The 14,936-nt window shown below is 43.7% G+C and overlaps 1 protein-coding gene across 3 annotated transcripts in view; it reads right to left on the bottom strand.

The window, feature by feature from the left end:
- The window catches only part of LOC310844864 (schwannomin-interacting protein 1), a 384,519-nt gene that overhangs the window by 295,610 nt on the left and 73,973 nt on the right, over positions 1 to 14,936 (bottom strand). For all 3 annotated transcript variants that reach the window (XM_083739577.1, XM_083739569.1, XM_083739579.1), the window contains exon 4: positions 13,814 to 13,964. In XM_083739577.1, coding sequence (XP_083595703.1) covers positions 13,814 to 13,964 — 151 coding nt within the window. The remainder of the gene's footprint in view (positions 1 to 13,813; positions 13,965 to 14,936) is intronic.

Here is a 14,936-nt window from a genome sequence, read left to right as displayed (position 1 = left end):
TCAGCAGGTCTCCCACCAGAGGGCCTCTCAAGCGTCTCTTCAGCTCTGACATCAAGAGAACCTGCTTACTCTTCATGGTCCTTGACCCATGGAGTGCCTGGTTTGTGCTCCAAGGACTTATTGTCTGGCACCATGTCAGGGCTAGGCACCCCTAGACAGATGAGAAGCCATGCAGATTAAAAGCTGTCTTGCATACCATTCCACATATAGACAATGATTTAACTACCAGATTGCATCCCTGCACAGTTAGGTGATCTGACCTCAACACACATTAGGATGAATGTCTATCCACACCCAATCCACACTTGCATGTACATCAATCTTCAACTTTACTGATAACAGAACTTAAAACAGCAAACAATAAATACTTAGAAGGATACATAGAAGGCTGAATCAGATTAAGGTAAAAGAGATAGTATGGAGGAAGTGAAATACAACACAAGGTTAAGCTTCCTAGGCTGCAGCTCAAAATGACAGAGGACAAGGCTAGACAAAGGCTAGCCTGAGCAGGGGCAGAAATTCTATCTAGGAAGAAGCAACCAGTGCAAGGTAATAGAGACAGTAAGACCTGATCAGGTGCTTACAGATCTATGAAGGGGGACATTAAAGCAGGTCTAAATGCAGAGACTAACACAGAGTGCAATGCCCAGTCGAGGAAGAAGTGTTAGGAGATTTGAGATGGCACTAATCAGCTGTTCAGGACAGGGAGCTGAATTTCAGCTGATCACACCACTAAAGAATGGATCAGTCTGATTACTCCACACATGCCCTAGCTGCTGAATTAGTGCATAATTTGATCCAGACATAAGATTATTTAATTAAGGGTTTTTTAAAAAAAACCAAAAAACAAAACTTCCCCCCCTTAGCTGTGGGGTTAAAAAACCCCGCCATGTGCCACGGTGCTGAAACCCATAACTATCTGAATTTGTTAAAAAAAAACAAAAACTAGACAGATCCTTCAACTTGCATAAATAACTTCATACCTAGTTTGTCTTAATACCTCTTAACTGGAACATTAACAGAGTTAAGTTAGGGTTAGCTACTCATGAGCTAAGAGCTATATTAACATATTTGTAATTATTTGCAAGGCTTTCCTTCCCCACGAAACAAAGTATGACAGGATTTAAGATGTATCACTTTAAATCAAAGATCCAGCAGAGTCCTTTTCATTTTAAAATTGTAAACTCCCCCCTTGTGTAGTCTACTGAAGTGTAGGCTCCTAAAATAAAATGAGTCGGTCTTAAGATTCTTCTAGTATCATGGCTTTTCTTTTAAAATAAGCAATCACAGACTACCATGGCTCAGCACTCTGAATCTTTCAGCAAAACTATAATTGCTGATCCATTTATCTTCTCATCCCACCTCACTCAGCCACATTCCTCACAATCTTGGTTCCATGATGGAATCTTGGAATTCAAACCAAACAATTAGAGCAGAGCTTCTGTGTCAGAAGAACTGGGAGCAAAGTCACTGTGATACCATATAGAGCTTTTCGCAAAACTTCACAAATAAAAAGATTTCATCTTTGCAGTCAACAATTACATTATCGTTAGGAACGAGGCTGTCTTGATTACTGTGCATGGGACTATTGGTGGGCAACTAATGAGAGCTCAGGGATTTTAATCAAAGAAAATTAATGTTCCTTGATAGTTGGAATGCTCCCTCCCCTGCCTTTGGATGACAGCACTCTTCAGTTGGGGAAAGGGAGGGGGGAGAGAGAAACAGTGCTGTGGTGCCAGTTTGATTTTGGCAGACACAGAATGTCTGGGTAGAGTCAACTGGTTTTTGAACAGGAGTTTAGCTCGTTTGGAAGCAACTGATAGTGCTGGTGGGATTCACACAATTGCTTTGGGAGTCTGATACAGGACCAGCCATTTTTCTGCCTGTTGTATTCACGTCCACTCTGATCTCCGATTTTTTGAAAGAAAAAAAATCACAAAGATATATGTTTTTAGCTGTTTTATTGATACGTCTAACAACCAAGTGGTATTCTTATTCTTATTACATGCATTATGTTAGTTAAATAAACAAATGTGTCCCCGATGCACTATGAAGGAAACTAAACCTTTTTCTACTGCCCCTAGTTCAGGGAATTGGAGAGCACTTACCACAGAGATCAGAGCTAAGCCATGGACTGTGGCCAAGGTAAAAGCTGCAACTTTGATATTTATTGCTAGGGAACTGCATGTTTCTTTCAACAGAGGGATATTATCAAAAGTGGCATTCAAGTGCTGATCACCATAATGCTAAGCCATACATTCCTATGTTACATCATGAGCTTCCCTACCCTTGTCAGCAGCAACAAATTATGTGGAGCAGAAACAGGGAAAACATGCAGTGGAATGAGACAAAGGAAAACATTGCAGTGGGAGGTCAGCTCAGGGATGCCATTTGGGGCAGCAGTCCTGTGTCATACACCGCATGTAGTTAATTGCTTTTAAACACCCAGTAATTATGCAACCTTTTGTTAAAGAGGCAAAGAAGACATACAAAAGATGCCAAAAAGTTGTGCCTTGGCCACATGTATAAAGGGCAGAAGTACCAAACATGATGATAAACAGCCAGAAAGTAAGACATAATCCAGTTTCTCCATGTTCAGAATTTAAAAAGCACACCGCCCGTGACCAAGTAATTTTATTTCTCTGGTATATGCAATACTGTGCCTTTACATCATTTAGGAGTATTTGCCTAGCAAAGATATTTCCCTCTTTTAGCATTTCATCCGAGGCAGCTGCAGTTCACTGAATTCTGTGTGAGTTCAAAAAAGCTGCCAATTTTCAGTCTGGTCTGAAGTGTTCTTGCGCCGTAATCTACTGCTTGTCCAACACCAACTGAGAAACAGTCTGCTTTGCAGCTCCCCCTCAGCATGGTGCAGGCAAGTGCATCACCTGAAGCCACACCAATTACATAGAATTACTATTCCGAATAAGCAGCAGTCATGGCTATTCAGCATCATTAGGTTTAAATCAAATCTGTCTACTGTCTGACCAGACAACAGATGCCTTGCCAGACCCCTTAATGTTTGATTTGTACAAGCAGACTCTCAAATCTGAAATATTTTTTCTATGGTATGCGCAGTTACCAAAGTCAGAGTTGTGGAAAGTTAAATCTTTTCCAAGATGTCAAATTTACAAGTGGGACCTGCAACAAAATGCATGTTGACTGCTCTTATTCACAGTTCCAGCCAGAAAGCCATGCCATTTTCTAAGATACTCCAAGTCATCTCTCATTTCCAGCTGGGCTTTCCACTCCCACAAGAATAAGCAGCAGGTTATTCCCACTAAGTAGTCCTCAGTGAACCATTTTCATTTACAAATCCCTATATATTAATGTAAGATTATGGTGCAGAGGTAAAGGTAAAGGACCCCTGGACGATTAAGTCCAGTCAAAGGCGACTATGGGGTGCGGCACTCATCTTGCTTCAGGCCAAGGGAGCCAGTGTTTGTCCACAGACAGTTGCCAGTTTGTCCAGGTCATGTGGCCAGAATGACTAAACTACTTCTGACACAACAGGACACTGTGACGAGTACCAGAGGGCACAGAAACACTGTTTACCTTCCTGCTTGCACTTGTATGTTTTCGAACGGCTAGGTTGGCAGGAGCTGGGACAAAGCAACGGGAGCTCACCCCATCTCTGATTGGCAAACACATGAGGTTAAGTGGTTTAGACCACAGAATGGTTCAGAAGCATAGTGTAGCATGTGGCTTAAATATTTTATACATATCAGGCAGGATTCACCTAATGAGCACCTAATGATTCAATGGAAGCTGGAGTCGCACTTGGGCAATGACGCTTCTCCCCTTTGCCCCAAGCACCCCCTGAAATTAGCTTGGGAAAGATGAGGAGAACCCCTAGAATAGAGCTTGTGGGGGATGAGAAGGGGCATGTTCCATCTGGCAAGCTGAAATGCTTGTGCACATAACATTCATCCTAGAGCAATGTTGAACTCCACTACACACACACTATGGATTTTTGTGTATATAATTACTCCCTTCACAAAAAAGTCAGTGCACAAGTGGCTTGGACATCAGCAGGCACTCTGTGGAAGTGGTGCTTTGATGTGAGGGGGCAGTACTGGCACCCTTTTTCTAGGAAAAAAAGCAATGTGAGGAACCATTAGTGAGCACACTTTAGGTTTGGTCAGCTAACCAGCTACAAATCTGTCTAACAGTTACCTCGTCCAAGCCACATTTTACCAGCTTCTCTGCAAACATCATGTCAAAAGCTTTACTGAAATCAAGATACACTATGTCCACAGCATCCCCCTGATCCACCAAGCTCTATATAAAAAAGAAAGAAACGAGATTCATCTGACATGAGTTTTATTTGAGAAACCCATGCTGAGTCTTAGTAATCACAGCATCCTTTTTAAGTGCTCACAGGCTGACTGTTTAATTATCTGTTCTGGGACCTTTCCTGCTATCAACATCAAGCTGTCTGATTGGTAGTCACCTGGGTCTTATTTCTCACACCACCCATTTTTGAAAATGGGGACAACATTTGCCTGCCTCCTGTCTGGAGGGACCTCATCTCTTCTCCAAGAATTCTCAAAAAATATAGACAGAGCCTCTGGGATTACATCTACAGGTTCCTTTAATATTGTTGGATGCATGATATTTTAGAGGTGATTGAAATGTTAAGCCTCTCCTATGAAGCCACCAAACAGCATTCATTTGTGCTAGCATGCTGGTGGTTACCATGCTGGTGGAAAGCATAATGCTGGTGGTCAACAAAAGAGGTTTAAAGGCTGTCTCAAGGCAAATCTTTAAAAATGTAGTATAAACACTGACAACTGGGGAACACTGGCCTGCGAGTGCTCCAGTTAGAGAACAGCCTTTACCAAAGGTGTCATGGGCTTTGAAGACACTCGAACTCAGGACGCAAGGGAGAAATGTGCTAAGAGGAAGGAACGCTTGGTAAATCCACACCATGATCAACTCCCACCTGGAAACCAATGTCCCCGCTGTGGAAGGATGTGTGGATCCAGAACTGGCCTCTACAGTCACTTACGGACTCATTGTTAAAACCGTGTTTATGGAAGACAATCTTACTTGGCTATGAGTGATCGCAAAAGAAGAAAGAAGAAGGTTACCATTTCTAAAAGGTGCTGCTGACCCCACCATATGCTGCATCTATAAGCTGCTGCAGAATAACCTTTGGTACTGTGCCTTTGTACCCTAGCTGATGCACAGAGTAAAAAGCGTCTAAATGTTATCCTCACCACGTGGAGCCCTATCATGGGTAATCAGTTTGTACTGATGACAACATGGGGGCATTTAAATCAGCCTTCAGTGATTAGCTTATAAAATACAACATGTGGATTTAGTTAGAACCCAAATTTAATATAATCCTACCTTAAGTCTTTTCCTCTATGTAGACTATAAACCAATGAAGTAAAACCTCATTTATACAAATTAGCTGGGCTCTTTATTACAATTTTTTAACAGAAGGAAATAAAGCAGCTGGGAAAGACCCCAACATTGCATTGAGGGCTATGCTGAGAGAGGAGGAAGCAGATTAATTTAGGTTTTAAATGGTTTCGTGGAACCACAAGTTCAGTAAACATAATTACTACCTCCCCATAAATAAGTGCAATAGCTGCATGACATGAAAAATTCCTTCCAGTAGCACCTTAAAGACCAACTAAGTCAGTTCTTGGTATGAGCTTTCGTGTGCATGCACACTTCTTCAGATACAGTTATCTGAAGAAGTGTGCATGCACACGAAAGCTCATACCAAGAACTGACTTAGTTGGTCTTTAAGGTGCTACTGGAAGGAATTTTTTTTGTTTTGACTATGGCAGACCAACACGGCTACCTATCTGCATGACATGAGACTCCTTAGGAGACAAAGCCTTTGCAGATAAAAGTGCATGTTTATTGCATGCCTACAGTATGCCAATTGCTTTATAGGACCCACAAATTACCGGTATGTTATAAGCTGCTTGGATCGGGATCAAAAGTTAGGTGACCAGAATGATGGTGAAGAATAATTCTCTCTTTGCCTGAGTGCCACTTTAACCCTTGGCCTAACTAGGTATAGACAGCGCACTCTCTCACATGCGTGCCTATATAGCACATAAGCAGAACATATGTGCAGGTACACAGCCCTACTTCTCAGCTAAATTAGTGGGCAGGTTATCAATTGGATGACTAGGGAAGGAGCAACTTGAATCCTTATCTGGGTACTGCCCATGTCAGTGTGGGGCAAATTCAGGGCTCTCTCTCTCTCTCAGGTGGACAGGACACATTCCTTCTCCCAGCCCCCCCAGACAACAACCTTTACCAGTCCTACATTGCATGCTCCTAGAGAGTTTCTACCCGGGTGGAACATGACCTTGAACTGTCAGCATGCAACAGTGGCCACACCCCAGGAACAACTTTGACTGGCCAGCTAAACCAGGTGAGGGTATTCAATGGGTCTTAAATCTTCAGTGAGTTAGGAACTTCCCCTGCTTGCAAAAACAGGCTCAGGTGGATTGAGCAGATGAGATCAATAATGGAGCCAATGGTCAAGAAGGCAGGAAGTGAGGGGCAGATGGGGCTCATCAACCTGGGAAGGCAGCCCATCTAAGAGAAGGAAAACTCTGATCCTAAACCTCTTCTGCCTTGCAGGATATCTTAAGGAGAAGAAAAGGCTAAGGATTAAACCCTACACAAATTCAGAGTGAAGTCCCCGATATGGCAGGATGGCTCCTTATACAAGCAACTCCTACAAGCAACTCCTACAGCCAAGCCACGTATGGCTCTGCTTGCCTTAGGACAACATCAGTGAGGCTGGGGGGACGACTGTCTTTTCACCTGGGCAGCCCAGGACCTCCATACACACTGCCCAGGCTTGTACCCCGAGGAGGTCATTTTGCTGCTGCTAACCCCTCAAGACAGAAGGGTGCCAAAAATAAGTTTATTATTTATTTCTTACATTTATATCCCACCTTTCCTCCACAGAGCTCAGTTTATCCCCCTCCTCATTTAATCCTCACAAGAACCCTTTGTGGTAGGTCAGGCCAATAGACTGCGACTGGTCGCCCAGTGCGCTTCATGGGGATTCAAACTGTGGTTTCCCAGGTCCTAGTCCAGGAATAGGCAAACTCAGCCCTCCAGATGTTTTGAGACTACAATTTCCATCATCCCTGGCCACTGGTCCTGTTAGCTAGGGATGATGGGAATTGTAGTCCCAAAACATCTGGAGGGCCGAGTTTGCCTATGCCTGTCCTAGTCTAAAACTCCAACCACTGTACCACACTGCTTAATGGGTAATGTTTCTTTTTAAGCCTGGGTGAATGACAGAGAGGGGTGTGTGTGTGTCTGTAGCAGAAATTAGCTGGCTCTGCAGAGGTAAAATTCACATTTCTTGCTCTGCCCACTTTTGTCTCTGCCTCCACCTACAACAAGCATGTAGCCCTTGGAAAAGGAAATATGACCTTAGGACTGAATATACTTTCCCATCCTTGAGTTTTATGACATGGTCTTTGGTAAAGTTCTAGCTAGGGAACAATGGTTAGTTTTTGTGTGTGTTGGTTTTTTTACATGAGTAGTACTCTCTCATGTACATGTTACCTGTGATTAGCGTTCCTTAAAAAAAACTGGAGCCAACTCTCCACTCTCATTGCAACAAAACCTGCTGCCAGGAAGAATGAGGACAAAGATGTCAGGGCTTGAGAAAATAAATGGCAGCCTTTTCCTACCATCTGCTACTCATCAGCAAGCCAAGGGAGGGACAATGCACACCTGCAGGCAGGAGCTGAAATGCCACAGAGACAAGAAGCTTTAGCAACTGTGCCCAAAGGCTACAGAAACAAACACACGGAAGGGAAAAAGGAAGAGCTTTAAGACTTCCTGTCGCCTTCCTGTGTCTCACAATAGAATGCAGCTTTTCCAAAGAAGTGACCTGTCTCTTTGCATTTGACCCTGACCTTACCAACAGACTTTGTTGGACAGGAATTAGGAAGGAAAAACATCTTACTGGACAGTGGTGGCAAGTTTGGTGCTAACCCACCAACTTCAGCAAGCCCACAAGTGCCTGCCTTCTTACTTTTAACCAATCCAGGGGATGTAATTGCCTGTCACCTTCCTCCTCCTCCTCCTCCTTCTCAGTGTTGGTGCTGCCCTTGTAGAACACAACAAAGAGGGTGGGGAATTAGTTGTCTCTCTGTGTTAGTGACTCTGGTTCCACCTATTGCTTGGGCTCCTTGTCTTCTGCCACACCAGTCCAAATGGACATCAGCCGCCTCTAGTACTGGACCCTCCCCTGACGTGAACACATTACATATATGTAAGGAGGTCAAATAGGCAAGTATCTCCTCCCACACAGTTCTGGCTTCATTGCGCAACCCCACGTCTCCCCTCAGTTCTTTAGTATCAGTCCCTTTAATTTCAACCTCAGAACCTCAACTAGTGGAGTGTGAACAGGTTTGAGACCAGAAGCAAGGGGTGTGTGGAGAGACTGGGGATTAATAATTCCCAAGTTATGCAGATGTGCTTGTCTCTGCACCCCATTAGGTACCTCTGGGTACCTTGCACCCACCACTTAGTAGGAGAGAAGGAAAAGGAAGTGAGGGCCACTGTCTGATCAGCTTACTTGAGGGGGAACCGGCCCCGATTGCAAGTTGCATTTCTGAAAGTAACGAAATGCTTCTAAGCACACATACATTAGGTACTGATTCAAACCACAGAGAAAGTAGCAGCTGGGGTCTGTACAGTGTATTTATATCTGTCATGCATCAATCTCTGTCTTTTTAAAAATTGCATGGCCAGATAAGGAGATATGGGGGGTAAGCTCTGTCCCTCGAGTTTTGAGGGATGCTGAAAATCCCTGCAATCTGAAAAACGATTCTCACATGTTCTAAAGAATGCCTGTAAGTACTTGCCAAACACAATGTATACCTATTTTCATAATGCGCGAAGCAGGTGATGACAAGCCTCTCTGTACCTGATGCTTGGCTTACCATATGATTTGTCTCTTACCCGTTAACAGGTGACTCTCTTTGTCTTGAAAGAACTGGGTGACACGAGCAGTTGTCTGCATGGGGAGAGCATTTCTAGCTTTTCAAAGATGACATGAATTCCCAAGTCTGAAGCATCACCTTCTATAGCAAAGATTGCATCAGTTTTGTCTGAGCATAGGCAGTGCCTCCAAAAATGTTTTATATATGTCTGCACAGTGGGACACTATTGCTGATTTATCAGGTGGAAGAGCTTAGGAGGAGAGAGAGAGAGAGAGAGAGAGAGAGAGAGAGAGAGAGAGAGAGAGGCAAGCAGCTTTAAAGAAAACCTGATCTAACCCTATTGCTGTTTGGAGGCTAAGAAACAGATACTAAATCACTGCTGCTCCTTTATTTCTATTTTATTTTTTGGAAGATGTACAAGCAACACATCACCAGAGGGAACATCCCTATCACTCTAGATAACGCACCAGTGATCAAATGACTGATTGCATGTCGGCCACATCATATTGGCTAGGGGGAAATTCAATTTTAGTAGCTCTCCCCAGCTCATGAAACCCTAATAGCCTTTAAAAACTCTTATAAAAACCACCCAAATGAAAGCTGTGATATGGCTGACTAGCCCACAAGTCAGCCCACTGAATTATGACTTGGAGCCACTGATTTCAAGGGATTAAGGAAGAAGCTGATCAACACGGTTGTCATGATTCTCCTAGTACCTTTGGAGTTATTTTTCTCAGCAGGTGACTGAGACCACATGGAAGTCAGCAACTGGACGATCCCAACTCTACAATTCTGTGATTTTATGATTCTATGAATCATGGGATCATAGAATTGTAGAGTTGGAAGGGACCCTGGCAGTCATCTAGTTCCCTGCAATGCAGGAATCTCAACTAAAGCATCCCTGACAGATAGCCATCCAACCCCTTCTTAAAAGCCTCCAATGAAGGAGAGCCCACCACCTTCCGGGGGAGTCCATTCCACTGTCTGAAGCAGGTATAGGGGAACTTCCAGCTGTTGTTGGATTCTAGCAGTACCCATGGTCAGGGATGATGATTGGTGCTGGAGTCCAACAACATCTGGAGGGACACAGGTTCCCCATCCCTGGCCAAGAGATGCTAGGCAGACAGCCCAGCACTCTCTTCTCCCATAGTCTGGAAGTTCACTGGGTAGACTTGAGCCTTCAGAATAAGCTACCCCACAGATGCCACAGAGACAGGTGTGAATATGGAACGTAAGTGGGACCTGCATAAAAGGTTGTAGTTCGAAGTGCTCCTGTTCACTGTTCCAGTAAGTCAGCCATGCCTTCTTCTGTAAGACTCCATCCCTCTACAGCAGAGGCTGTTTTGGGGTAGCACGACTGATGTGGTTGCACTGGAAGCCATGCTGCAGGGTGCACCACAACATTGCTGCAGAACGGAGTGCGAGAGTCGGGGGGTGCCAAATTTCAGCATCGTACTGGGTGGTAATGACATTTGAGAGCCCAAATTTGTCACTGCCAACAAATAGTTTCATGACCTATGAGTATGCTCAATCTTCATGTGGGCATTTTGAGGGTTTCATCGCCGCTAAACATTTCCTCCCCCCCCCCCCAGTGTTTTGGGTTTGTTTGTTTTGTTTGTTTGTTGTACTACTGGAGACCCTGAGATTCCCACCTCAGCCTCCTGATATCTCCCTGTTGCCTTGTTGTTTTGGCTTCCTAAGCAGTGGCACTCAGATCTGAACATCAAAAATAGTGAGAATGAAGGGGCAAGCAGAAAGTGGAGCAAGAGGGATAGCCTGGGAAAAAAAAGTACAAATCTTTTCACCATAGTCTACCTAGAGGTAGCCAGGGAAGGTAATACCCAGGGGCCCTAATATCACAAATAGCTATCATTAAATTTCAACATGCAAGAATTTTAGAAGCACATGTATAACATATACATTTGAAATTAAAAATTTGAAATTAAAAAAATCACCCTCTGAAGGCATTGGTAAAATTCCAGTTGGTGTTAATAGCTGTGAGTTGAGCCCTTTGTCATTGCCAGTGTGAACTGATTCTTACTACAGTCAAAGCCAAGCTGTTCCTGAGTGGTAGAAGAGAGACCTCTTGTGGCTTTTTAAAAAATAGCACAGTCTAATATATACCAATGCATTTAAAGCACCCCAATTTTATTTAAGCAGAAAGAGGCTTAAATAGATTTCACCAAGTAAAAAATTGTGATCTTTTAAAAAAAGTAAAATAAAATAAAATAAATAATTGCAGGGGGAAAGAAATAAAGAGGAAGATAGTGATAGCTATGTTTAAGCAGGCCCTAAATTTATGAAAGAAGAGCATGGCATAACATTTGATGCAATGTGGAAGGAAACATTATAACTCATCCCCTGAAGACTGGCATGGGACAGTCAGCTGAGATGTTCCCTCTGGCAAAACCCTTAAACTGCACCAGCTAAATGACCTGTTCCTTTCTACTTGAAGAAGCCACTGAAGCAAACTGCAAATTATTGGTTATCCTTTCAGCACCATAGACAGCAGTCCCACTTGCAAGCCACTCTCGCCTTGCAAGTATCCTGCCATGCTCATCTATGCTGAGATCCCCCTTCCAGGCCCTTTCCCAAACACTCCCTATGACTTCTGCTCCACATCTATCTATCATCTATCTATATCTATCTATCTATCTATCTATCTATCTATCTATCTATCTATCTATCTATCTATCTATCTAGGTCCTTCTGTACCAGGAATGGATCAACTTATCTAGGATCCCTTCCTTTCTCCCAACTTCAATATATGCACAGCCACGATGACTTCCTGCTCCTTCCTATGGGCCATAGTTTGGTGGTAGATTATCTGCTTTGCATGCAGAAGGGTCCCAGGTTCAATCCCCGTCATCTTGAGAACCTTGCTGGGAACCCTGTAGAAGTTGCTGCCAGTCAGTGTACACAATACTGAGGTAGATGGACCAGTGGCCTGACACAGTATAAGGCAGACCCCTGTGTTCCCTGTGGCTTCCCAGTGGAAACTGCCAAAAATGCAAGATGGTCCCTCCAAACATTAGACTCCATAGTTCAATGAATCTAAGGCAAGAGATGCATTTTTGTCTTGGTGTGAGAAATGTTATGATCTGAAACTGGGATAGGGTATCACATTGCCACCCAGCTGCAACAGAGGGACAAGTAAGACATCTGACCTGCCCTACAGTACCTTTATGAAACAACTGGTCCCCAAATGTATTGATTTTCCTCTTCCTTTTTGGATTGTATCTTTCAACCTTGGAGCCAAGGGAAGTCAACCTGTGGCCCTCCATATATTTTTATTATGATATTAATACCCCACTTTGCCTCCAATAGCTCAAGGTGGTGTACTTCTCCTCCCCATTTTATCCTCACAGCAACCCCGTGGCATAGCCTAGGCTGAGAGACTGTGACTGGCCTAACATCACCCAGGGAACTTTATGGCTGAGTAGGGATTTGAGCCCTGGTCTCCCAGGTCCTAGTCCGACACTCTAAATCATTGCACCAAGCTAGCTCTTGTTGTTGCACTCAAATTCCCACCATCCCTGAGGAATAGCCATGCTGGCTGGGGATGGTGGGAGTTGGAGTCTAAAAGCACTTGGAGGGCCCCTGGCTAGCTTACTAGCCATTATTCTAAATGGAGAAAACCCCCGAAAGCTTTGATAGAAAGGCATATAAAATGCAGGAAATGAAATACGTACATAAATAAAACTGCTATCTTTTCAGCTGTACCTCAAATATCCTTGCTGTAAGTAAAACATTCACCTCTGCATAGAGACACAGAAGAGTCACAGAAACATAGGGGACCACAAGGGTCAACTAGTCCAACCCCCTGCAGTGCAGGAATCTTTTGCCCAACGCGGGGCTTCAACCCACGAACCTGAGATTAAGAGTTTCATACTCTACCAACTCAGCTAAGTGTGAGGACATGCAGTAAAACAAGCCTGCGAACTGTAATCACATAACCTTCCCAGATTCAGGGGACTGAAATGTCACTATCACGATCACCGTGGGCAAGTAAGGTTAATGCCTTCGCTTTTGAGCCACACCCTCCTAAAGATTGGTCCATTTACATGGCTATGAGGCTTAGTTTTGAGAAGTTCCCGGGGATGTGGGTGTAGCTGAGGCGTATAGATGCATACATTACATGCAGTATTACCCTTAGACTTAATAGTCTAAGTAACATAAACATTTGTTTAAAGCTGGTTCCCACATTACCATCTGGGCATATGGTTTCCAAATAATATAAGTTAGTATTAGTTTGTATTGCCACTATGGTCCCATTTTCACAAGCAGCTGCTTCCAATAGAGGTTTTGCATTTGACCTTCAGTTCATTCCCAAGAAATATCCCTCCATTCTTTTGTAAATAGTGGAAGGGTTTTTTCCCTCCCAGATAATTTGATCACAGCAGAAAGTCACTGAGGAGAAACAAAGCTGCCTTTGCATGTGCTGCAATGGGAACCCAAAGCTTAAAGAGATCTATCTCACCAGAGTCTGGATAGTCACGGCATAAATAAATGCAAATCTAACAGTTACTCTTCCAGACTGAAACAGAGGTAAGCACAATAAACAAACAACAGGAACGCACCGAGCATATCCACATTCCCTGTTCTCATGCTTCTGCAACTAGTTCAAAGCTCAAATGTGATGCTAGACTTTGCAAAATCCTCAGGCAGAGCAAAGAGCTACCAGAGTCATCTGAGAGCCTACATACAATGAGAAGTGGCCTGGAAACACAAAGAGATTCTTGACAGTATTTCTGAGCAGTGATATTAGCAAAAAATATTATTATTATTATTATTATTATTATTATTATTATTATTATTATTATTATTTTAGCAAAACAACCTTTGAAGGGGAAAACTTTACTTACAGGGGTGCTGCCATCTGAAAAGGTGTTCATACTGATTGAGCTGCTCATCTTGTCAGATGACAAGGAAGGAGGTGATGGACTGCGCTTCTCCAGATGCTCCTGGCTCTGTAAATCTTGACGCTGTAGATATTCACGCCATGCTCTCTGAATGCTGCATGTAATTTGAAACATGGGTGAATAGAGAAACCTCTTATATATGCGAGCACTACTGAAATATTTCCCTCCAACGGGGGCCTGATAGAAGGTAATCTCACAGAGCCAGAGTGAAATTTTGCACAGTGTTGGAATTTAAATGAAAATCTTTTCAAATCTCTCTTTTGAAATTGGACTTTCAAATATATGCTTTCCCAAAAACACAGGGTACAAACCCAGCCCCAACTGCAGCCTGCTTGTTTCTTTTCAAGGGAAGAGCTAAGTGCAGGCTGCACTTCAGGCTGCAGACCTCTGCACAGTTACCTGCAGTAAGTCAGTGAACTCAATGGGGCTTCCTTAAAAAAAGACTTTTATAGGATTGTGTTGCTTGTCTAGTGAAGTGAAGGCATGATACAGATGTTGACCATCAAGTGAGCAATGCAGGTCCACGCTAATTGCCAAGCCCGCAGAAGCTCTTTTTATTGATACACACATGCGAAATCAAGCAGATACGTTTTGGGCTGTGACCTTTACAAATCTTCCAATCCCGAGATCAAGGGGTGGCACAAAGTTATTTTGGCACTTGTTTCCACACATCACTTTCCCCTTGCATAATGTTTTGCTAGAAAGAGACAAAGGGTCTCAAAGGACGAAGGGTTACAGACAGGGCACGGCAGACTGCTGAGACCGCAAAAGGTTAGATACAGGCCACAATGTTCATCAGACGTTTCCGTGGGGGGGAGCATGTTTCGCACCCCAGGGTCACTCGTGCAGGCAGACTGATGCTGCCTGCGGGTGGGGGAGTGTGCTCCTTCCGGACCCCACCCCCCACTCTCCGTGATATCCCTACATCTAGTTTATGAAGTTTTAAAACAATAATGTAAAGTATCAACTTCAGTGGCGTGTGGTGGAATTCTTCATAGGGGAGCAGTTAGGGCCAGAGGCAGTGACTTTCAAGGGTGATTTGAGGGGGGGCACCAATGTTGTGTGC

The sequence above is a fragment of the Podarcis gaigeae genome (assembly GCF_964106915.1).
Source record: "Podarcis gaigeae genome assembly, chromosome: 5".
Taxonomy (NCBI): Eukaryota; Metazoa; Chordata; class Lepidosauria; order Squamata; family Lacertidae; genus Podarcis; species Podarcis gaigeae.
Note: the sequence above shows the minus strand (reverse complement) of the source record. Positions and strands in the feature narration are given on the sequence as shown.